This window comes from Copadichromis virginalis, linkage group LG13 (assembly GCF_057382275.1).
Source record: "Copadichromis virginalis isolate Kocher_CV1m ecotype Utaka linkage group LG13, C_Virginalis_male_GT1.1, whole genome shotgun sequence".
NCBI classification, from domain to species: domain Eukaryota; kingdom Metazoa; phylum Chordata; class Actinopteri; order Cichliformes; family Cichlidae; genus Copadichromis; species Copadichromis virginalis.
The window spans coordinates 14,517,577-14,541,951 of record NC_140630.1 but is presented as its reverse complement, the minus strand read 5'-3'; the positions used below and the strand labels follow the sequence as shown (position 1 = coordinate 14,541,951).

The following is a 24,375-nucleotide window of genomic DNA, read 5'->3' as shown; positions in this document are numbered from 1 at the left end:
TTAGTGTTTCCAATTAACCTATCCCCCCTAACTGCATGTCTTTGGATTGGGGAGGAAGCTGGAGTCCACAGCGAGAGCCCACGCAAACACAGGGAGAACATGCAAACACTCAGAAAGATGGTGGAATTGAACTCAGGACCTTTATGCTGTGAGGCAACAGTGCTAACCACCGTGTCACCAGTATATATGTGATATGTATTTTGTTAATGTAAAATGCCCAAAAGCCAGAACGGTATTTCTAATTTGAATACTTTGCCACTGAAGTCTGACCAATATTCCATCAACATAGTCTTTATGCTTGGTGCACTAAATGACCAGTAGTGTTAGTTACCACTGAGATAGGATATGAGCTCAAACGGAAAAACTGATGAGTAACAGTGATTTAATTTGAATGGACAGAGATGACATCTTCATCCATGAGGGAACTTCAAAGCCATATTTGGTGAGTCACAAATGATGGCAGGAATGATGAAGTGTGGTTTCCTGGAGATCTTATATTAGCAAGATAAATCAAAGCTGTAGCTTCATGTGTGATTAATATTTTTTTCATCTACCCTATTAAATATTGTTCGAAGCACCACACAGAGCATATCTTTTTAGACTAATTCCACATAATATGTTCTGTTCATCTGTGCTATTCTGAGAAGCTTTTTTTTTTTTGATGAGATAAAACCACTGCAAAACTAATGCATATCTGAAAATATCTGATTAGTCGCAACAATATGGGCTACCATGGAAACAAAAAAATCTTCCAGTCTAAAGTAGCGCAGAGTGGAAAGACATGAACCCAAGCACATCCAGCATCACTGGAGCTCAGAGATCATTTCTCACTTTGAAGTGCGCTGTCGACCAGTGCCTGCAGTTGCTGTTGACACAGACTGGAAGCAAACAAAATCTGGGCCATTATGTATTTAATGATGGAAGAGGACATACCCAAGAGACCACAACTGTTACTCTCTAGGCTCTGTGGACAGCAGGCTGTTAGAACTACTGCACAGACAAAAAATAATAATTTGACAATTTTAAGATCTTGACGTGCAGATACTGAAGTGGCTGATATAAATAAAAGCGTACCTAGAAATGAGCGTGATTAAGCTGCAGCGCTCTAGATTTTTTTCACACAAAATTCTGATGAATTTTCTTTACAGAAATTTTCTTTACAGGAAATGTAAAGACTAAGAAGTTTATTCTTAGTAGTAAATCTAAGAAGGAATATACATTTATGTATTGTAGGGCAGATGGATCAGATAGTAGAAGTATGACTCTAGGCAGTTAGTCAGTCAATCAAGATCACTTATTTGTAACAGGAAATCAAGGACCGTGTTGGGGATCATTAATCATGAATTGCAATTCTCTAACTTTTCCTCATTACCAGTAGGTCAAATGCTTAAATAAAAGGTCTTGCAAAATTTGATGCACGTATTAAGGTGTCCCAAAGGAAACATAATGACTTTAGTGAGAAATGCTATCACAGCAAACTTTTTTGTTTTTGATGTAGGGCGCCAACAGCGAATCAAAACCCGACTATACATCCCTGTAAATATTTCTTGTAAAAACTCCCCCAAAACATCATAGAATAAAAATGTACAATGTACCATACAATACTGAAACCAACTTATAAAGCTGTGCAAACTTCTTTGCTTCTGACAATGGGAGTAATTACAAAAGCACTGTGGTTAGGATGCATGCATCCAGTAAGGAGAAGCCACACTGTTTGTCCTTACCGTCGATCGCATCCAGCCTGTAAATTACTGCCATCTCGTGGCTGCAGTTGGCTATTGACTCTGGAAGCAGGATTAACTCTGCCTCCGAATTCACTGAAATCTGCAGTCTTGACTTCATGGACAGGATAAAAATTACTAAATCTCTCTCTAACTCTCTCTAACAAAGAGTTATCTCTAACAAACAACCTGTCTAACAGTACATCTTAAATAGCTATTTTTCTAGGTATTTTCAAAGTGTTTTACTTCTACTTCTACTTTAAATGAATGGTTATAAAAACACTCGTTATTGACAACTAATGGGAAAACATTTAGATGACAACTGAATACTTACCGTTGTCTTGTTGATGGTGGTGGTAGTAGTGGTGGTGGGGGGTCTGTGAAAGTCACCACACATCACTGCTATGTTGCTAATCTTGCTCCTTTTGTCAACTCTGGCAAAACAGTCTTTTCTGGTTGATACATTTCTACCAATCTGCCAGCAGTAATGTAAAATGCAGAGCAATAGAAACATTTTCCCAGCAATTGTAGCATTATTCAGCATTGGGTAAATTTGTTTTGCAAAGGCTTGAAAGTAATGGCTATTACTGTATACATAAAAGTCACTTATTCCAGCGCTGACTGCATCATTGAGGATATCAGTTGCAAATTGCTAATTGTCCTAAAACTAAAAGGGACATTGTAAAACACCAAAAAAAAGATGCTGAAGAGAGCTGTCTGTGTCTTCCAATTGTTGATCCAACAAAAGCATGCTGGTCTAAGTCTCCAGTGACAGATTATGTGTGTTTGAATACGGTCTCAGGAGACCTGGGCACACAGTGAATATGCAAATAAATCTACAGACAACCAATTACGCTGAAAACTTTTCAAACAACTCTTCAAACCACAAGGAAGAGACATGTTGCAACTTGAAAAACACAAAGAGAGTAAGAAGTGAGAGAGTGAGAGTCACAGTATGAAGATATTTTGACAATGTATGAGTTTACATTCAACACTAGATTATAATGGCAACACTTTAAAACACAATGATAAATAATATAAAATAGGTACCCAGTAATCATCTATCCAATGGAAAAATGATGGGTTATGTAACATTTCTATATTACATTGATTAGTTGTGTGTTTACATGCCTGTGTTGGATAATGGAAATGAGTTAAGCAGAATTAGCGTTGGCTTCTCTGTGGGAGTTTTTTACAGATAGTAAAGCCAATTTTCCAGTGACATTAATAGTGATTAATAGTGCTGTGTTGATCGGACACAAGTGGAGAGGCAGTTTGGTGGGAAGATTCCTAAAAAAGAGCCAGAGTCAACACAAAGACATGCTATTTGCTTAACAAGAACTATAGAAGGAGACTGACCAGCAGCTGGATGAGTAGAATAGAAAATGAACAGAAATAGAATAGAAATATCCTTTGATGTCCCTCATTAGGGAAATTCAGGTGCGTGGAGCATGCAGATTCACACAAAAATAAAAATAAAAAGGAAAAAAATGTTATTAAAAATAGCATACTCGGATCCAAAGAAATGTGTAACTGAGTAAGAATCTTTTTTAAATGTGCAAAAAGTGGTGTATATTTGTGCTTTATAAACAATGACAGACTATTTACAGAAAATGGAAAAACTGTGCAAATGACAGCAGGGATGCAAACAACTTTTTGTGTTTGTTGGGAGCAGTGATGGTTATAAAGTCTAACAGCTGCTGGGAGGAAAGACCTGCGATAACACTCCTTTGTACACCTAGAATACAGCAGTCTGTCACGGAAGATGCACTCCACTTCTGCAACAGCTTTATGCATGGGTTGGGGACATTGTTCAAGAGTGATGTGATTTTTGCCAAAGTTCCTCTACCACCTCCTATAACCTGCACTGGGTTGAGGGGGAATCCTAGCACAGAGCTGGGCTTCCTGATGAGCTTATCCATCTGCTTCCTCTCAGGTGTAGATAAGCTGCTATGCATTAATTAGGGGAGTCTGCATAAACTTTCATGGTAAATTAAAAAATTAAAATGGACTCCAGAAGACCAAAAAGGTGGCTTGCGATATCAGGAAGCACAACTCTATCAGCATGTCCTATAAGTCCTGATGAGCCCCAGCTGACATGCTGTTTGGGAGATGCTCTGACACAGTAGTCTAGCAATTACACTCTTGTTTAACTGTATAGGTGCTTGACACTTGTCCATTTCCAGTGCTTCCAACATTAAGTTCTAGTGCTCATCCAATGCAGTTTCATGAATGTAATAAATGTTGTTCACCTCACCTGTCAGTGTTTTTTAATGTTGTAGATGATCGGTATAATCACCATGCTCAATATTTTTATATCTGAAGCAAAAATGCTGTTCTCTTCAGCTTCCCAACAGTGCCAAAAACTGTTTTCCTCAGGTGCTGAGAAGATGTGAGAAAGTCCTTGTTTATTCATGTTTCCAGCTATCTCTAGTGATCTTACTTGTTCGGATCCCCATGAGTTTTCTGCATACAGTAGGAAAATCCTTATGAATAATTTAGATAAAAGATAAAAATGTATGTTTACTGCTTTGGCTGCTTCATATGCTAATCCAAACATTTCTATTTCACCTAGGGATCTTCTGTGGATCTGAGAGAAGCGTTTGACAGTGCATACTCCCCTCACCTTTGAGATGTTGGAGAGCTCGACAGAGACCAGGAAATCGAATGGAAGAAACAGAGCAATGTTTGTGTCTCAGCCTCAACATTACACCTCAATCTTTTATGTAAATTCTGCTGTTTTCCATTTCATACGCTTTCCCTTTCCAAGCCTTGATTTAAATTGGGCATGGCCACTTTAAAATCTTTGCATTTACTGTACAGTGGCCCAGAGGCTCAAGCTGTCCTCTGGGATCCAAACCTAATGAATGGTTAAGCTGACAGTCATCAGCAAGTAGCGAGCACTTTTTTGCATAAATCTGGGCACTCCCCTCACAGCCTTTGGCATGTCAATAAACGGAGTAGTAGAGGAGGAAGTATTGTGGCAAGCGGTGGAGGGGGGGATTTTTTTGTACTTGTCAACTCTGTCTTGTTCCACTCATTAAGTACAGTGAGATTAAGCTGGTGTTGAGACTGAGGGGGAGCTGTGGTTCATGGCAGGTTGAATTGGCATGCATGCAGTGGGCTCAGTCAGAAGCTCATCATAGGTCTATGAACAGGCAGGGCTGGGAGGAAAACAGACAATTAAATCAATAATTCGGCAGTCAGGAGATCACTGCACTGGCTGCTGCTCCCTGTCAGCCTTTACGAAGAAAAAGTAATATGAAGAAGACTTTCTTCTCTTCATATTCAAGTTGCTTATATAAGCTAAGAATGATGAAACCTTTGTCCTGTGTCAGGAACCTCCTATGACATCTGTTTCCCAACTTCAACCTTTAACTCTGAAATAATCAAAGCATATGTAACAAGCTGTGCTTTAAAGGACGAAATTCACTTTAAGACACATCATAGTTTGAAAACTCCTCCTTCATCACTAAATAAAAATCATAGAACTTACTCTAAAATTTGCAGTTAAAGTGGAGTGTACACTGACAAAAATTTAGTCTATGACAAAACTGACTCTCAGTTGGGGTTTTATCATTTTATGTTAACCAGCAGTATTAGAAGCTGTGGAGCCCCTCGAGATTCAGCTTCTTTTTCACAGCCCAAAGTTGCCCAATCATATTGAAATATGGGGAAATTTGAGGTGAACGCGACATCTTAAAGTCTTTGTTACGTTGTTCCAGCCGTTATATGTAACAGCATGCAGTTGTGACACCACTGGATTCAAGTATCTGTCTGTGCCCTGTTGGGAGTGAGAATAGACTGTTGTCGTTTCTCTGAGGCCAACTTTTGATGCTTTGGAGCCAGCGGGTGGGTGCTTTTGATCATGGACATTGCCTTTGTTGCCCTTATGCTTCTGGTCACTGAAGTCTAGTCTATGCTTTGTGTTTTGTCGTGGACTGCAGAATGAAACTGGGACAACCCAGCACCTCTGTGAATCTGTTGTTGACAGATAAGAATTGATTATGCAGAAAATAAGCCTAAAAGTTTTTGCACAGTACTGTTGGCATCCAGTAAACGTAGACATAGAAATAACTGTCCTGGCACAAGCTTGGCTAATAGAGGCCACTTCAGGTTTTCTCTCAATGGAATTTTCGTTTCATTGCTTTTTAAATGTTTGATATTCTTTACCAGCAAAAGCGTTATAGATCTTTTACAATTTTATCTGTATCCTGCAGCATTTCACCACTTAACTTTGGCAAAACTTCTATTTACAACATTTTTTGGAATACCAGTCAACAACTAAATAGAAGAAGAAGAAGAAGAAGAAGAAGAAGAAGAAGAAGAAGAAGAAGAAGACTGGTACAGTGTCTGCAGGTTTCAGCGACTGTTAAAAGAGACTTTACTTAAGCATGAAGCAAGAAGCAGGAAGAGGTAAAAACAAAACTAAAACATGTATATAAATCATAACAAGATGATAATAATAGGATCATATATACATGAAGAGTATTTTTTGTGTTTTGGCTTTGATCAGTTTGGACAGCTTTGATGTAACTTCCTCCCCCTTTAAAGCAGAAACCCTTTTTCTCCAGAAACAACATTTAATCTTTTTTCATATTTATGTGTTTTCTCTGTTAGAAAACAGGATACAATATATTATTAATCCTCTTAACTTAAAAAAAAAAGTAGAATAATGTGAGAAACTTAAGAAGTCTGGAAAATCAATATTTCTCTTTCTCCAGTGTGGTATTTTTCTATCTGTGCCTCTCTATTACTCCCTCCCGTCATTTCATTTTCTGTGTTGTCTCGGATTCTCATTAACACCGCTGCCCTGTTGGCTCTTCGCCTCCCCGATCGCCCCTTTGTGAAGCTACATAGCCACTTCTTTGCTTGATTCAGCCCATCTCACCACCTTTCATAAACAATGTGTCAGATGTATGAAAGTAATGGGGGGGTAGGAGACATCCAATTAAAAGCACAATGCATTATTATTTCACAGCTCCCCGTCTCTGCCATCTGCAAAAGCCCTTCATATTATATAACAGCTCCGTGTCAAGAGAGCCAGCCTGTGGAGGACAAGTTGAGGGGGTCTTCACCGATGATGCAGCTCGCCAACTCTGGACTTTCCTCAGCAGCTTGCGTACTACCCCTCACTCCTCCCCCTTCTTCCCTTTGCCATATCCACCCACCCATCCACCCACCAGCCCACCCTCTCCCTGCCTTTCTTACGCACACATACACACATACACTCAATCACGAATGCACAGGGATTGCAGCAGCAGCAGCAGCAGCAGCAGCAGCACTGCGAGATGGAGATCTCCGCTGCGTGTGTGAGTGCCTGTTCCCGGTGAGTGCAGGGACAAGAGCAAACGAGTGTCAGTGATGCTTGAATGAGGTGTATGAGGGAGAAGAGGGGGAGAGATCGGTGTAAAAGCCAGGAGGGGGGTGTCAGTGAGGACCCGATCAGGTTTTGAGGCAATGTCTGTCTGCTTCTTTCCCTCTTCTATCCCTATAACCTGAATCTTTGCCGGATGTGCCACAACTACTCCAGCTGTCACTGCACCGGCTGCCTCTCTCTCAGCACTCCCGCAGCCTGTGAGAGCTGCTCCAGTGGCTGGACAGTACCCTGGCACCCACTGAGTACATGGATGAGCAGTGGATCTACAGGGGATCTGTGCTATCTTGTCCTTTGCACCTTTGATCTGTTTCTCAAGGTAAGAGTTACTTCTTTTTTTCTTTCTTTTTTTTTGAGTTGCACACACATTCACAGGTATTGTGATAAAAGTGGGTGATTCATTTAGTCTGCCTTTTAAAAATGTTACTAAATCAAAATGTCAAAGGCATGCACGTATTCTGATAGAAATTGGTTAAAGTCCTTGTGTTGCATGCATGTGTATATCCCTGCATGCATTAGATATGGATAAATTAGGGAGGGGGCATTTCTGCATCCAAGCATTTCAAGGTTTTATGACTAATCAGGAGAACACGTCAAAGGTTTTTCTCCACATCTGAAAATGAAGATGAATAGTGATGTAATTCGACTTTGATTAATGTACTTATCATTATGCATATCTTTGCAGCCTCTGACAGACATGCAGTATTTATCCAGTGAGGCATAGGCTGATTATCGAGATTGCTGTACTTGGGAATTGTCTGGGCTTGATAGTGAGGAATATTGATGAGCGCTCACTAATAGACTAGTGTAAAGACTATTGCATATTGTCCTGTCAGAATGATGATCATTTACGAGAAAGCACCTATTGTAAGTAATGCGAACTATGTAAGAAATTCATATGCGGCGACTGATGTCCTCCTCAAGGCTGAATTTGATGAATGGTGGATTCAGCCTTATCATGACTAAGGACATGTGTGATCTCGGAGTCTCTTGGGGTACTGCATCACATCCAGAGCTGCACTTGTATTTGGTGTCAGCCGTAGCCGCCCCCCCTCTCTCTCTATCCCTCTATTTTCTACACGTCAGTCCTTGACTACCAGAATTCACAGGAAACGTAGATATGGCACGGCTTTAAGGCGCCCCGCACAGAAGCAGCTTGTCTATTTAACCATCGTTTTCACTTGTTGTCTTGTACATGACACCTGAGTTAATCATCAGGTTTACCTGAGTAAACACGTATGCCCAAATCCCAGCCAGTTATTAATCAGTGAACTCATTAGGGAGATGTACTATAGATTTAACTGTCAAAGGAAAAGATGGACTTTGCCATTCCTTCATACAAGAAGAAGCCCACCCTGGCAGTAGAGCATGTGATTGCCAAAAAAAAAGACCTTCTTCATGTCACCCTCTTCAAACTTCCTCTTCCCAAGGATCCATTTCACAGCCCGTGCTCTCAGAGATAAAGGGATGGGAGCTTTTTTTAAAAAACGCTATTCGTCTATAACAGAAAGTGCTTCACAGTGATAAATTTTTGAAGCCAATAAAGTCATAAAGCAAACTTTTACAGGTGTAGCCTGCAGCCAGTATAGATACAGATAGCTGGACGACAGCAGGAATGAGATGGTGTGCGTGTGTGATGCTCTCAAAACGGGCTGGGATGTCTTTCAAAAACTGAGGACGAGACTATATATTCCACCAAAGCGGCCTACAATGTTGCTGGAAGAAGAGGACTATTGAGAAAGCATTACTCGAGCGTGGACCAACTAAAGGCAAAACCTGTACACAGCCTCAAGGACTATCAAAGGGAAAGACTGCGAGGTGACATCTCGCCCTTTACATTGTGCTTATTAAGGCAAAGCTGGTGCAATGTCATTCTCTTTAATTTATGCTAATAGTGAGTAAAAATTCCTCATTTAAAGTGGATGCATTGCACAGTAACGACGCACACAGTATAATACACAGTGAATGATGAGCACAGCAAAATCCCATCTTATAACAAAAACAGGGGATTTACTTTGCAGTACTCCAGTGTTTTAGAAGTCATTAGTAAAATCACGAGCCATAGCATCAAAGAGCATTCACTGTTTATGTTGCGTTCAGTAAATTCATGTTTGAAGAGTAGGAGGCTACGATAGTTACTCAACCATTAATGAGAGTGGCCAGACAGTGTTCTCATATGTAAATATCCCACAGATGCACTTCAGTAATTATTGTGTTGATGCAGGCTGACAAGGATGTAAGGCGATCCGAGCAAAGCCGTCTCTTTCTCTCTGCTTTGCGTTGGGGCATAAATCATGAGTCAGCAGTGTTGCAGGCCTACTATTGCACTGAAAAATGGATCCAAACACCTATCAACATTCTTCATTAACAGTCACGTTTCTACCGCATTGTGATCACGATAATCAATCATGTTAGTGTAGCTAAAGGTGAGTTTTGTTTTGAGTTTTTTTTTTCTCATACATGCAGTATTTTAGGTTGAAGAACTGAAGGGCAATTGGAACAGACAACATGGTCTGCCAGGGTACATAAGGAGATTTCAGAGGATTACTTTTGCAATTTTAGAGTCAATGCATTATTCATAATCCTTTGGATAGCTGAGGCCAAATCAGGGAAGGACCTCAGGTCATTAGCAGAGATAGCTTGCTTTGAGGAGGACGAGAAAGAAGATGACGAGGAAAAGGAGATTCTCTTTCAGCTGTTTGAATATATCCATGTGTGACAACAGTCTCTCTCTCAGCAGGGCTTTCGTCTCGCTCTCACTCTGCGTATCTGACTTCCAACAATAATAAGTCACTGAAGAGCTTTTCTAGAGTCCCTTTATGTGAATTACCATTTAACTCCTTAGCATGCCTTACATGACTGCATAAGAAATTGTATGCACTTATAAGAGACTTCCTGCAGATGTGATTACCTTTTCAGCTGTGTGAGATTGGTATTTCTGAGTGTGAAATAGCATGAGCCCATGTGAAACAGCTGTGAACAAATGCTTTTTTTTTTCCCGTAGAAATGCCTCTGACAAACATCTCGCGCTCGAATCAAAGTGCATACTAAGCTATGTTTCAGAACAAATACCAGCGTCCAATAAAATTCATCTGCTCCATACTCCAAAACAACTGTGCGTAAATTCATGACACAGCAGACCATATTGTTTTTGTGCAATGAGACTGAGCTCGTTGCCTGCTTTTATTTATTTATTTTTGCCTTTCTTTTTCCTCGTTTGGCACCGAAAGCGTCGCACTGACTAAAGTGATGCTAAGAGCTGTTGGCATGTATTGTTTTCTAGCATTGACAGGAAGCAAGATGAAACATAGTGTCCTCTAAATATATTCCATTTCACCAACAGTTAGAGCTGAGGGTTAGGTTAAAGTGGACACTCAGCAAGGTGAAGCACATGGCACAAGTCCCAAGAAATAAGCCCTCGTGCTTTGTGTTATCAGTCTCTCTCTGCTTTGGTGTTCATCTGTGTGTATGCGCCTCTTAGGATTCTGGCAAAGGCCTCTCTTTGAAAGGTGACAACAAGGCCAAAATACACTAACACTCACACACACACTCTGTCTCTCGTTCTTTCACTCACAGACAAGTGAATGAAAGTCAAGCACACACATATAGATGTTTAAGTAGATCTATATTCTATATACAAATGCCCATGTACATGCAAATAAAATACAGGAGCGACTTACATGGAAAACTCTTTCCATCGTTAGAAAGTATGTGTGCTAGTCATATTACACTGAGTTATTCAATCTTTTGTAATTACTTTTTTGGTCATTATGTCACTGTAACTCCACATGAACTGTAGTTGTAGATCAGCTGCGAATGGGAAATGAACAATAATCCAATCTACCCATGCTTTTTGTTTTACAAATTTCTTGGGAGTAGTGAAACTGACAGTAAGGAAATGTCTCTTCAGTATAAATTTCCCCACCACAACAATCACATTGATAGATTTACAATGTCGCTAAATGATAAAACATGATTACTTTCCGAGAAGCTGCAACACCATGAGTAGCTGGCTTTTGTGTGGTAATAAATGATTCATTGGAGTTTATTTATCGCGTGCTGTCTTGTCATATAAAAATGATTAACCAGCTCATTCTGATGTTTCCTTTCAGCCATATCAGACATCATTTCATTTCCTTGTGCTGCTTGATATATTTCATGTTCTAGATGTGAAATGTGTTTCATCACAGATGAGTCAGAAAATGTGTCATTTTTACTTGATCATATTGGTCTTATTTGGTCTTATTTGCACAGAGATTGGCATTAAGAGTAGTATTTATTTGGTTGTTTGTTTGTTTTTTAATTCAGTTTGAGCTCCTCTGTGTGATCAAGACAGTTTACGATGTATCGCAGCATGAGGTTACGCAATTGAAAGTTAAATATCGATCTGCCTACAGTGCCGGTGCATCATTTGTGTGGTAGCAGGTAGATGAGATGCATCTTATGAATTAATGATTAATTACACTCTTTCAGTGTCACTTTACAGATACGAGATGTAAATATTTATTTTGAGGAACTGCAAAAACAAAAAACAAAAAAAACCCTGAAACCACATAAAAATGCAGATCGAAAGCTGGAAACCAATCATTTCAGTTCAGGTTATTAAACTGTTGCATAAACCTATGTAATATTACCAATATGCTAACACAGCCAGTTAGGAAATATGCACTTTATAGCACTCTATAGTGTGCTATAGGATCACACTTAATATAGGTGATTTTCGTTCAGAAATATGCTCAAGTAATATAATTGAATCTAAATTTGTGATAAACAGCAATCTGTAAACATTAAAATCTGAAGGTCAGTTCACACGGACGACTCACATGAAAGAGATTTCCGATACGATCGCAGAGCATCTCTAGGCTCTGACCTCGTCACTCCGCTTGGCACAGCAGCAACCAGGGAGTGACGATAATAAATTTCTCCCTACAGAGTTTAGACTCAGACCTGCAGGTGGATACAGGTGGAGGAGCCTAACGCTAGCTATTAATGCAGAGTTTAATATGTGTGGGCCACAGCTGCTGTGTCACCATTGCTTCTGGTATCAACCTCAGACCACAAGAGGAATATATATAAGCCCTGGGCTAAGCACCAACCACTCTGTGACCATTCCTTAACAAAACACCCCCAACTGTTGTGGGGAGAATGTTATCAAGCAACATAAAAGCAGCAGCTCACAATGACATGTTGTATGAAATGTTATATAGTGTGGATAGCGGGAGGAGTGTGTGCATGGATGTACGGTAAGCATAAGGCTGGCAACGAGTGCGGCTGAGTGCATCGGTGCAAAGCAGAGAACAGCCGTTTAGATGTAATTATGATATGAAGAACAGTAAAACAAGCTGTCATGCAAACCCATTTGTTTGTATTGGAATGCCTTCCCAATAGGAATAAAAATATGATAATTGTATTTGCAAACAAAAAAAATAAAAAGATGAGCATCTCAATGTGAGTCTCATGTTTATATTTATTTCAAATACTTTTTCAAGGAACTAGCAGCAGATTTCACTTGAAACACCCCATATAAAAGTATTTCCATTTCACTGCTACATAAATCAGTGACATATAAAAGGGGTGTCATGCATTTGTAAAGCAAAAGGCAAAAGATAAAAAAAATAAGAGCAGCAATTCAAAGTTATCATTCCCAAGTGAATCTATGGCGCAGCAGTAGCAGACAGCAGCCTCGGCAATCCTATAGGCTGACGCTGATATGAAGCAAACAAAACCTAAACACATTAATGATGCTTACTTAAAATGTATTTCATAGCCTTCACATTAGCCTAACTACCAGATATTTTGGTTACTGATCTAAGTCAGTGATCTGGCATCTAAACTGCGGTAAGACATCAAGTTAACAGAAAAACTGTGCTTTTAGCTTGAGGTGTATATTTAGGCTGACAACTGATATAATGAAGAGGCAATAAACAGAGTATTGAATGATGGCAGCAGCAACAAGGAGAGCAGTGTGAACACAATTATTATTCTAAAAAGGTCTCTTGAAGCAAATTATCAAACAGTTGGCAGGGGACCGTGCTTATGAAATGCTACTGTCATGGCTGCAAGTGTTAGCATGAGGTGTGATTAAGAAACATTAACACAACGGAACGAGAGTTTAATCGAGCTTCAGTCGTGATGGTGCAAAACTAAATGGCACGTGCAAAGTAAATGTTATTTTGTATCCTAAATGAGTTTGATTTTAGATTCTGGATCAGTTTTGGATGAGCACCGCTGGCCTGTTCGATTTTTCAACAGCACTGTTGTGTTTGGAAACATAATATTAAAAATGTTATTAAAAGAACAAAAAGTACCATTTTTGAGTCATCAGATACAGATGAAATATGATCATCTTTGTTCTTATTTTTACAGATTTCCTCCATGTTTAACACATTTATGTTGCAGATTGGTGCATCACCTGTACAGCATGGCAGCGGGTAGATGAGCTGCATCTTATGAATTAAGCACTTTGATTGTTATTTATTATGCTGAGAAATACAGACACTACAAGTGCAAACTTTACAGAAAAATTGTCAGGAAATATGTACTTTTTAACACTGTATTATAGTTCTTCTCTATATATTTGGCTGGTTCTCATTGTATTTATTTAAAGATATCAAGCCGTTTGTACATGTATTGAATCATGCATGAATCACTGGAGTCTTTTTCAAGTTGTCCTTATTAGTTACAGTTAAAATACGCTTATCTAATTTTTTCTATTATTAAAAAAATAAATAGCAAAAATAAATATTTTAATCTCAGTTTTGGGTTACTTTAATGGAGGTTTACAAGTTATATTCCAAAAAAGGAGAAAGGCATTAGGCCATCTGCCACAGTATCTTATCAAAGTCATCGCATGTGAAAAATTGTCTCCTCTAGATTAACACACACTCTCTCTTTTTCTGTTTTGGCTGTTTCAGGAAATATGGTGAGCAAAGAGGACACCAAATGCGTTGTTCTCTCAAATTCAGATGAATCGGATTCAGAAACAGTTCCCTCACACAGCATTGACGCACAGTCCGGCTCCGAATCTGGCAAACAGCAGGTGAAAAAAAGAAACAAGGCTTTACAAGTGCGTTTTAAGGATATCTGCGAAGCTCAGAAAGAGCATCGTGCCAGACGCTCCAGGTCCATTTCCTGTAAAGTTACCCACAGAAAGTACATGACAATGCCTGCCCGGCGATCTATTCCTAACGTGACCAAGAGTACTGGTGTCCAGACTTCACCAGATCTTACAAAACGGTACAAGACTTTCCCATTTGAAAGGAAAAAAGGACACACCTTTAAACATGCTGCTTTGGTGGAAGAGTACAGAGGACAAAACAATGGATTTTTGAGTGACATAAAAGCAGTAGGAGATGATGGACAACCTACTGGGGAGTCATCTAAGTACAAGGGTAAGATTGTGGGGCAGACAAAAGCACTGCTTCACCACACTGATGACAGCAGTGATACAGAGGATTTGCTTTCCAGTGCCAACTGTGTGGACGGACCCTCACATTTCTCAGAAGAGGGTCATCCTACCAGCTCTCCTTCCAAAAGTGAACCAGAATACAAGGTTTGTGGGACAAGGACCAAACACAAAGGATTACCCAAAGAAGACATGGATGCCGGCACTTCCTCAAAGCGCCAGCTAGCTGACTCAGAGTTTTCGCAGGACAAGCCAAAGGGCACAGGCCCTGTTGCATGGAACTCTTTGACACAGGTGGAGTCTTTAGGAAGCCCCTCTGTGAGCTGTAAACGGAAAAAGGATACACAGCTAAATGAGCAGCAGTCTCAGACACTTCCCCATAGTGCCAAATGTTCTTTAAAGTCGCAAGGGCAGTGTCGGACAAGGCATGTGTCAGCCTCCTCTAAACTCCAGCGAACACATGGGGGTGACGAGGGCTTTCCTCTAGGAGCCACGGGCATCGGGAGCAGCCAGCAGATAATAACCTTATCTGGAGACAAGGATATCAAAGCACAGCTGCAGGCCATGGAGAGTCTCATCAGTTCAAGCCAGGAGACCATCAAGGTCCTTCTTGGAGTTATTCAGGAGCTGGAGAAAGGTGAAGCTCAGAGAGAGGGGTGAGTAGAGTAATGTTTACAGTGAAAATGTTTGTGAAATGTTTGTGAAAGCTCCACATGAAACCTATATAGTATATCATCAAGTATATCATCCTTATACTGCCTTCTGTTTGGATGTCAGTCACTATCTGATGTGTAGCCAAGTGCACAGCCATTGAGGTTACAGTGTTCCACACATAATTTTTTGACTATCAACACTATGCCACCCAAGATCTTGGTGAATCACATTTTGCAATAGCTATCAGTGTGAATGCACATTTTCTTCAAAAATATGGATGTGACTAAGAGGTTTCTAGAACAATATATCTCTGAATATTTTAAAAGTAAAAAACGAGAGGAAAACAATATCTGGTGTGTTTTTAAGAAATGTGAACGGTGTTATTGGGAAGCATGAACTTGCACTACTCTTAGGTGTGGTAACACTTGACTTTTGGCATTAAACAGAAAGTTCAACTGTAGTTGATGGGAATGCCATTAGTCCTTCAGTCACTTTCACAGCAGCACAGTTGTAAAAACCTGTGCTCTATCACAACACAAAGCAAATTGTATTTAAGTTTCATCCACATCCATTGGTGAACAAGGCACCCTGGTGTGACTCTGAGGAGCTTGGTTTTAAAGGCCCAATTAGTACAGCCTCATAACACGTTGCCTTTCATCTTCACAAAACTGTGCCTGCTGTAGTGATTTCACTGTGCTGTGCTCCAGCATTGTGCTCGAGTGTTATTAGAGAAGTGCAGTTACGGGACACAAAACTATTATCCTTATTTTGTGTTGTTTGTGTCAGTTATGCTTCCTTGAACCAAAAAGCAACTTAAAGTTTCCCCCTTTTTTAACCAGCATATATAATGTCCAACACAATGTCTGCTCTTTATTAAACCTGTACTGTATGTCATTTGTGGTTTTAGCAAGGTGTTAGAATAATCTACTCACTTTTTATTTACTTTTCAGCAAAAGTAAAGTGTTTTTGAGAAGCGACTTCACGGTTTACTCTGGAAATAACATTATGGCAAAAAAAAATTCTTTTTTTTTTTTTTTGGAGGGGATTTTACTTTCTCTGGGTCATCTGTTCCATGAGACAATCCCAAACATAAACCAAAAATATGCAAAAGTACAGTAGGAGCTTTGATTGATGCATTTCCCCGTGATCTGTTTCACATCTTCTTAATTTTCATGATATCACAGTTTATTCTGGATACTTTTCAATGACAGCCTATGAAGAGGAAGTCCCATCAATGCCACATGTTTCACTTCTCTTATGGTTTTCCAGACCTTAACCTCAGTGACATGTGATGCTTATTGTTAAACACTTATGAATGTGCTAAAAAAAAAACACAAAAAAACCCCATATTAACAGTCAGAATATATAGCTCAGTATTTTTCTCTTATATTAATCTAACTGTTATAATATTTGTCTACTGGCTTCATACAGTTCCGAAAGTCACTTCCCCAGCCTTGTTCAGGAAACACTTTCATTTCTCCACACAAAGATGTGTGTAGAACACAGAATAACACTGTATATAAAAAGTGGCATTTGAAACATGGTGGCTTGACCTAGTGAAGCTTCTGTTCGCATGTTATGCATTTCTCAGGCAGGCAGAGCAGCAGGCACGTAGGCAGGGGGGTGTAGTGAAACTAGAATGATGAGGCCAGGACATATCCCAGGACAGCTGACGTGGGCAAACAACACAGCAGTGAATCTGTGCCAACAAGCAGTCGGCTTAAAGAAAGACTTTCAAAGGTGCCGGGTTTTTTTGTTTTTTTTGGTTGTTTTTGTTTTTTCCATGAAAAATCTATGAAGATCTTTTCTGTGTCACTGTGGTTTAATACAGAATCACAACAGTGAAGCGTGAACATTAGACACTGAATACAAAAAGGGGTGTTGTGCTGAGCACATGCACTGATTGTAAATTTAGGTTAATACACCTTTATTATTAAAGCAACTCTTTTTAATGATATGGGAGTACATGAAAACCTAGGCAGCAGTGTAGCACTAGAGTAGATCTTTTTTCTGTGTAGTCAGTTACTGCCCTTGCTCACAGCTGTTCAAAGAGACTTTACTTGAGAACAGGGCAGGATGGATGAACTCAGTGACCTTGAGCTTCCATCAGCATTTTCGATCCATGAAGAAGCCCTTCTGTCTCCTCCGATGAGGTCACCTTTCATGTCACGGTGAACATTTGAGGTGCAGCTCTTCCCCGTGTCATCCATCAGGTACAAAGGGCTAGCGTGACAGCAAGCAATTACATGTGTGGCTCGAAAACAAAATATCCTATCATTCCCATCCCACGCGGTCCAACAGTCTATTCAGCGACATATTGCCAATAACAAAAAGCCCACCTGCATGCTCATCTAAACTCAAATGATGAAACAGAAACTAATGAAAGTCAGAGAACGCCACACTAACAAAAGTCATTGGATATTTAGTGTGTCCTCTTTAGCATGTGCACATTTTGTATGAGCCTTATGTGCCACCTGGCTTGCAGCTGGTGTTTGCAGAGGGCTTCCAACATAAAAACAACAGACAACACAGCCTGGGGGCAATACACCTCAGCCACAAACGGAGCAGATACAGTGCTGTTTATTGCATTTTGAAAAAGTGTGTCTGTAACAAGTTGACCTTTATGGGAAAGATGTACTGTGTGCTGTAGCACATAATGTAAAGATATCGATTTTTTTTATTACACAAGAGCTGCATTTAGTTGTTTCCTCCTATTGCCTATAGACAATTCAAAGTATGTCATGGCAAAGCAAGGTAATCCTATTATGTTAAATCAGCAAGTCTACACGCTTGATTACGTAGCCAAATCTGAGAGAACTGCAGGATCAAAATCCCCGCTGCATTTTCAACTGTTAGCAAAGAGCAACCCTGAGTGAAAACAAACCTGAGCAAATCTGTGTGATAGCCGATGCCCACAGGTGTTGAAATATGAAGGCGAAGCCTGTCACTGGAGCTCACGTATATCTTTCCATCTCTCCCTTCACAGGCTCTCCTACCGAACAGGACAAGACACAGCAAATTGTGACACTTGTCGAAACAGCGCCTGCATCATTTACAGGTGGGCTTCTTGCACTGTCTGTACAACGCATTGAATCAATTTGAAAGGGGTCCTTACGAGACTCATCTGGCGCAGTCATGCATTAGTGTCCAGAAAATGCAAAATCAAATATACTGTATGCACAACATTGCATCTAGAGTGGTTTGACTGAGGCAGAAAATCTGAAGAGTACTGAAAATGTTAAAGTCAAATCTTTTAGGTGTGACATTAAATGGAATTCAGAAGAGAGGAATCATAAAATACACATCAAGGTCACGGAAGAAGTACAGATGTAATACCGCTGACAGTGCTGTGTATTGGGTGTTGCTTTGTTTTACAATACAGTGGATGATGGCTCCAATATTATTTGCAGAGGTTTCTGGGAAATATACGAGTTGGTATGACAGAATGAGTAACAATACACAACAGTGGGAAGTGAGTTGTATATAAAGTAGGAAATACTGTGATCCCATCACAGAGTATGTGAGGAGCTCAAATAAAACATACTTGGAAACTCCGAATGCTTTCTTCCGAGTCCAAAGTGTATGTATTCTCATACGTTCTAAGTGTAAAAAAAATGTCTCAGAAGCATGAGGAAAATCCACTCGTGTCATTTGTCACTTCTATCTAAAAGTGTCTACTGCTACAACTCGCTGTTACCTTGTTCTCCAAAATTGTGAAACATGAAAGTGTTTGGAAAATGCTCTTATCCCCAGAAAACACACTGACCTCTGAGACCTCCCAGTTTTTTTCATATAGGCATGAGTCAAAGAAGCTTAAAAAACAAACAAACGAAAAAAACACCATCACATTTTTTTGCAGATTTCAACTTTACCTTTTTTTAAAAATATATATATATATAAAAGTTTGTTGCCATATGGAAAGGTTCCTTCCCACTTCTGCTTCATACTTCCCCTTTTGGACAATAGACTCTATACATAAGATAATGTTGGTAGCCCATTTATACTCCACTGATCTTCTGAATTATTTTGAATATGTTCCTGATATTTACAACACCAGGAATATTTGAAAGTGATTTGGACAAAGAATTAACACTGCCTTGGACCGGATTTTCTCTTTGTGTAACATTTCCTGCAAAATCATACCAACTCTGCTTATTTGAAGAGTGCATTGTGTCAAGTTGGCCCGGACTGTGGTGACAGGACCTAAAAACAGGAACTTAGTTACATGTAGGCTACTAGAGGAAGAAAAATAACAAACAACAACAAAAAGGCCCTTTAAAAAAAACACATTAGTTCTGGACTGGCATTCAACAGTGTCACATTCACATCACCAGTTTGCATATGCTTAACATTTGATAAAAACACAAGATATTGCTTGTGCAATTGCAGATTTATATTTCATTCAAATTATCATATCTAACATTTTGCAAAAGTCCAGAGTCACCCCTCATATCTATACAGTGGTCTTGAACAACACTTCTCCAGCCTTTCTAAAGAGGTTTTGAAGTTTTTCTTTGCTTTTTCGTTCATTTTCAGTCTATTTCTTGTACTTAAGAAGAATATATTTTTGCCTGACCTGTGAATCATTCAAACATAAAAAAGGCACCTAACTCTAGGGACATACCAGTGTTGTGTCTACACATAACAGACAACCCTATTTTACATTTTTATCTTTAGGCACTTTATTGGTAGCGGCCTGTCACAAAAACGCACAGCTTGCTCCCATATCTTAAGTTTAATGTATAAAAAATGTCAAAAGACACAGTTTGACAGGCATAAAAGGGAAACAGCGATAAAAGGCTGGGGAGCGCCAAATTACACAAGGTCTTACGACAGGTCTTACAGAAGTATAAAAATTATGAACACAAAAAAGTTCTGTCAGAAATTTCACCCCCCACGCAACAGCATCTGGAAAACACCTGATTGGCATCGATTTCAGTTTTCACCAAGACAAGGATCCTAAACACCCTGCCAATACAATTAAAGCATACCTGGGTAGAAAAACACATACTGGTACAGTATCAGTCATGGACTGGCTTCAACTTTATTGAAGCAGTAAGAGTATCTTGATAGAGAACAGAATAAAATGTCATTCAAATCCAAAAGAACTTCAAGAAGAAAATTGAGTTCAACCCCATTTCTCAGCAGATTATTAGACTTTAATTTCATTCACACGTATGGTAAATTGATAGGTGTCAGCAGTTAGAATTTTAAGGCTATCTTTATTACATCTGACCTGAAGGGAGCCTTCAGTCTCATTTATTGATCCTGGAAGGGATTGTGCATGCCAGGCTAAGTTTTTGCAGTTTTTAAACAAATGGTCTTCAGGGAAGGACACACACTACTCATCCATGCATTTGTATAGCACCTAAAGAAATCAAATTAAACAAGACCCAACTGGCTGGTAAGAGAAGAACTGTTGTCTTCCCCCAAACACTTCACTGCCCTCTTCCTCTTTCCACTCAAATTCACTGAGCTAGAAAATGGAAGAGGAAAAAAGAACTGAGTCATCTTTCTTCAAAGAGAGGAGTAAACAACCTCAGAAAAAAAATCAGTAAATATGAGAAACCCTGGAAAGTGTGGATCATTTTGTAATTTAAAAACAGTTTTATTAGGCTAATAAGTAGGAAGATTTTGTCTCATACTGATCTAGTAGAAATACAGGCAGCTGATTGTCTTGTAAACCCCGCCAAGCCCTGGAGCTCTCTCTTGCTTCATGTTTTCTTTCTATGATTCTCCTTCTTTGGGAAGGCTCTTCTTAGTTATTCTAGGAAATACTTTCTGGAAATCTGCAGAAAATCTAGGTGCCAAGGAAAACACAAGTGCTATCCTCCTATTGTTTCGGTTTTTAAATTAAGCTTGAATTTTGTGTGCTGCGGCTGACAGGATTACATAGAATGAATAAGGCTTGTATTACTCTATAGCCACTACACTATGCAGTCATTATTTAGTTCAAGTAAAATGAAAAACCAGTTTACTGTCAGATTAAATTAGTTAGTTATTGGTGATCTTTAATAACAATTTAAATTTCTGAAGTTTATATCTCCTTTTATCACTAAATGAATGCCAAAGTCACTATTTCCCTCAAACGATGTTTGTATTTGTTCTTTGTGTTTTAGCACTTTGCAATACTGGCATATTCACAATACTAGCAATACTAACATTGCTGACAAAGTAACATATAATCAAATAATATAAGTAATATATACCTTCACCCTCCAGTTACAGTTCCATAATCTTTAAATTTTAGTGAGACAACTTATATTTAAAATTAAGTAGCGAAAACAGAGTTTGGCATCTAAGCTCATCTCTATCTCTCCCTCTATTCAGACACATTCAGACTAGGGAGTTATAAGCAAACATCCCCTGGAGCCTACAGATAGATATTCGGGTGGTGGAGGGGTTGAAATAGCAGATGGTGGGATAGGTTGAGGCATATAAGTCTGTGCGAAGAGAAATGAAGCTGAAGTTGTCTAAGCTAGTCCATAGACTTCACCCCATAAATCCTACATGGAACGTACGGGAAAAACAATAAATGCTAAATAATTGAACATCCTCTGGTTTTAAGAGGTTTACAGAGAGTAGTATAGATCTGTCATTTCTATTATTCTATTAATAGATCATTACTACAAGTCTATAAATGTAAAGATGTATATGAATTTTCCAATATTATGATGAAGAACGCATCATGGACTCATTCAAGATGTGAACTGAGACAAAGACAGATTTGTAAACATATATCATCTTTTGTTCATCCTTCTAGGTACATACACTAACCAGACACTTTATTAGTTACACTTCTAGTAACAGGTTTGACCTGCTTTTGCTTTCAGAGCTCCCTTTATTCTTTTGGGATAGATTCAACAATTTGCTAAAAACACAGTCAGAGATTTTGGCCCATGTTGACATGAAAGCATCACACAGATGCTGCAGATATGTCAGCTGCACATGCATGAAGTGAATCTCCTGTTCAACCGCATCCCAAATGTGTTCTTTTGGACAAAGATGTGATGTCTGTGGAGGCCATCACAGTGAACTCATCGTCATGTTCAAGAAATCAGTTTCAGATGATATGAGCTTTTTGATAGGATGAGTTATCCTCCTGGAAGCAGCCATCAGAAGATGATATACTGTTGTCATAAAGGGATGGACATGGTCAGCGAGGCAGGCAGTGGCATTTAAACGATGCTTGCAGGTAATAAGTGGCCCAAAGTGTGCCAAGAAAATATTTAAAAAAAAACGATTACACCAAAAGCGCAAGTCTAAAAAAATAGATATTAGGCAGGGTTGATCCCTGTTTTCATGTTGTTTATGCAAGACTCTGATCACATCATCCAAATGTCAGAGCAGAAATCAAGACTCATCAGACTAGGAAATGTTTTTTTATCCCTCTTACCAAGTTTAGGTGATCTTGTGAAATTGTAGCCTCAGTTTCTTCTTTTACACTGACCGAAATGGCACCACTATGGTCTGCTGCTATTGTACCCTATCAAAGTTCAATGTGACAAATTCAGTGATGCATTCAGAGGTGTTTTGCTGAAAACTTGGAACAAGCTGTTACTGTTGCCTTCCTATCAGCTTAAATTATTTGGGTTTCTCACTAGACAAACTAGTTTTTCTTTTTTAGACCATTCTCTGTAAACATCGAAGATGAAATGTCCCAGTAGATTAGCAGTTTCTCAAATACTCAGACCAGCCATTCAGGTACCAAGAACTGTGGCATGTTCAAAGTCACGTAAATCACCTTTCTTCCTGATTCTGATGCTCGGTTTGAATTTAAGCAGGCTGTCTTGATCGTGTCTACTTGCCTAATTGCATTGAGTTGCTGCCAAGTGAGGGCTTGTTATTATGATTATTATTCTGGCTTCACTTTTTATCATTAGCACCCAGCTGAACAGATGTGAGTGTATGTATGGTATTACAGGTGATCTCTTGCGGTAAAGCCTTTATACTGCAGTTTGTATGTCGATTTGTTTCTTTATCGACTAGACAGGCCTTTTCATTCATTTTAACTACAGACTAGTCTCCCAGGCTAGTCCAGGAATCTTCAAGCTGCGCAGTGGAGGGATCTCCTGTGACTGACACATAAAGACACATGGTCAGGCAGTGATTTAGGAAGAACTTGATTTGCTTTTGCATTGCATTTTAATTGGCAGAGCAGCAGCATTTTAAATATCGCTTGATCATGCTCATTTAATTGTGGGAAGCTAAAATCGTGATCAAGATTAAAATTTGGTCCATTATGCAGCCCGAGTATCTAAGTGTGAAGCAGGAAGGCCTCTGCATAGAAGAGCAATTTGAACTGTAGAGCATAATTTCTCTTTTTTAGTTCACTGATGGTATCTCGATAAGACAAAGTTGTGGCATTTCTATATGTCAGCGAAGCAACTTGGCTTAATTAACAAACTCTAAGAAAAATTAAATGGCAAAAACATTGTCTTCAGCCTATTGTCAGTAAACCAAAGCAAGCAGTATATGGTAATAAAGCTGCAATGATGATGCACTCTGCAGAGTGACGGTAAAACGGAAGATTATCATTTCATCTGTGCACTATATCATTACATTTAGTTTGTTTGTTGTTGTTTTTTGGTTAATCTAACTTGGTTAGTTCTGGTGCAGAACTATAGTTTGAAGGCAGGTATTGGGGAACTATGTCATTCTGCAATAGTATTTATTGTTAACCAGGAAAGCTCAAATTTTCAAAGACAGTATTGTTTTCTTTATCCCTTTATTCTTTACCTTCAAGTGTATTTTGCCTTGTCTCCTCAAACTACCGCATTATTCAAACGGCTGAATGATCCCATCACAGCATCCCTGTTTTTTAATCTGCTGAGTTAATCTGCTGCTAAAACAACTGCAATCACGATGCCGGACAAACTACTCTATGTGACACTTTGATAAGAAAGGCTTGGGTACAGTGAGGAAAATTAAAACCAGGCAAGAACAGCAAGTTGGGACCAATTACCCCTCAAATTTAGACAACTAGTAACTGTGTGCTGGAAGTGAAACCTGGATTATCAGCCACTGAAATGCTTGAGCTCAGAGTGCTCCAGCATATCCAACGCATCCAATAAATTCAACCACTCTAGTGGATGCTGAGATGAGGTAGTCAATCTGTGCATCTTATCTAGGCTTCAGCTCTCGCTCTCCCACTCTTTGTATAATGCCGCATCTTACTTATCACTGCAACAAAGATGGCATATGTATGTATGTATGTA

At 39.3% G+C, this 24,375-nt stretch overlaps 2 protein-coding genes across 4 annotated transcripts in view; one reads left to right on the top strand and one right to left on the bottom strand.

Annotated features, from left to right (window-relative positions):
* The first annotated feature begins 6,973 nt into the window (after positions 1–6,973).
* The window catches only part of insyn2ab (inhibitory synaptic factor 2Ab), a 22,524-nt gene continuing 5,122 nt past the window's right edge, over positions 6,974–24,375 (top strand). For both annotated transcript variants that reach the window (XR_014923575.1, XM_085477463.1), the window contains exons 1-4: positions 6,974–7,050; positions 7,255–7,417; positions 14,013–15,159; positions 18,144–18,215. Coding sequence is in view for 1 of the 2 variants with exons in the window: in XM_085477463.1 (XP_085333589.1) it covers positions 14,018–15,159; positions 18,144–18,215 (1,214 nt within the window). In the remaining variant the exon portion in view is untranslated. The remainder of the gene's footprint in view (positions 7,051–7,254; positions 7,418–14,012; positions 15,160–18,143; positions 18,216–24,375) is intronic.
* The window catches only part of LOC146695364 (indoleamine 2,3-dioxygenase 2-like), a 22,736-nt gene continuing 15,485 nt past the window's right edge, over positions 17,125–24,375 (bottom strand). For both annotated transcript variants that reach the window (XM_085477464.1, XM_085477465.1), the window contains 2 exons: positions 18,042–18,149; positions 17,125–17,380 (listed from right to left, as the gene is read on the bottom strand). In XM_085477464.1, coding sequence (XP_085333590.1) covers positions 17,203–17,380; positions 18,042–18,149 — 286 coding nt within the window. In that variant the 3' untranslated portion in view covers positions 17,125–17,202. The remainder of the gene's footprint in view (positions 17,381–18,041; positions 18,150–24,375) is intronic.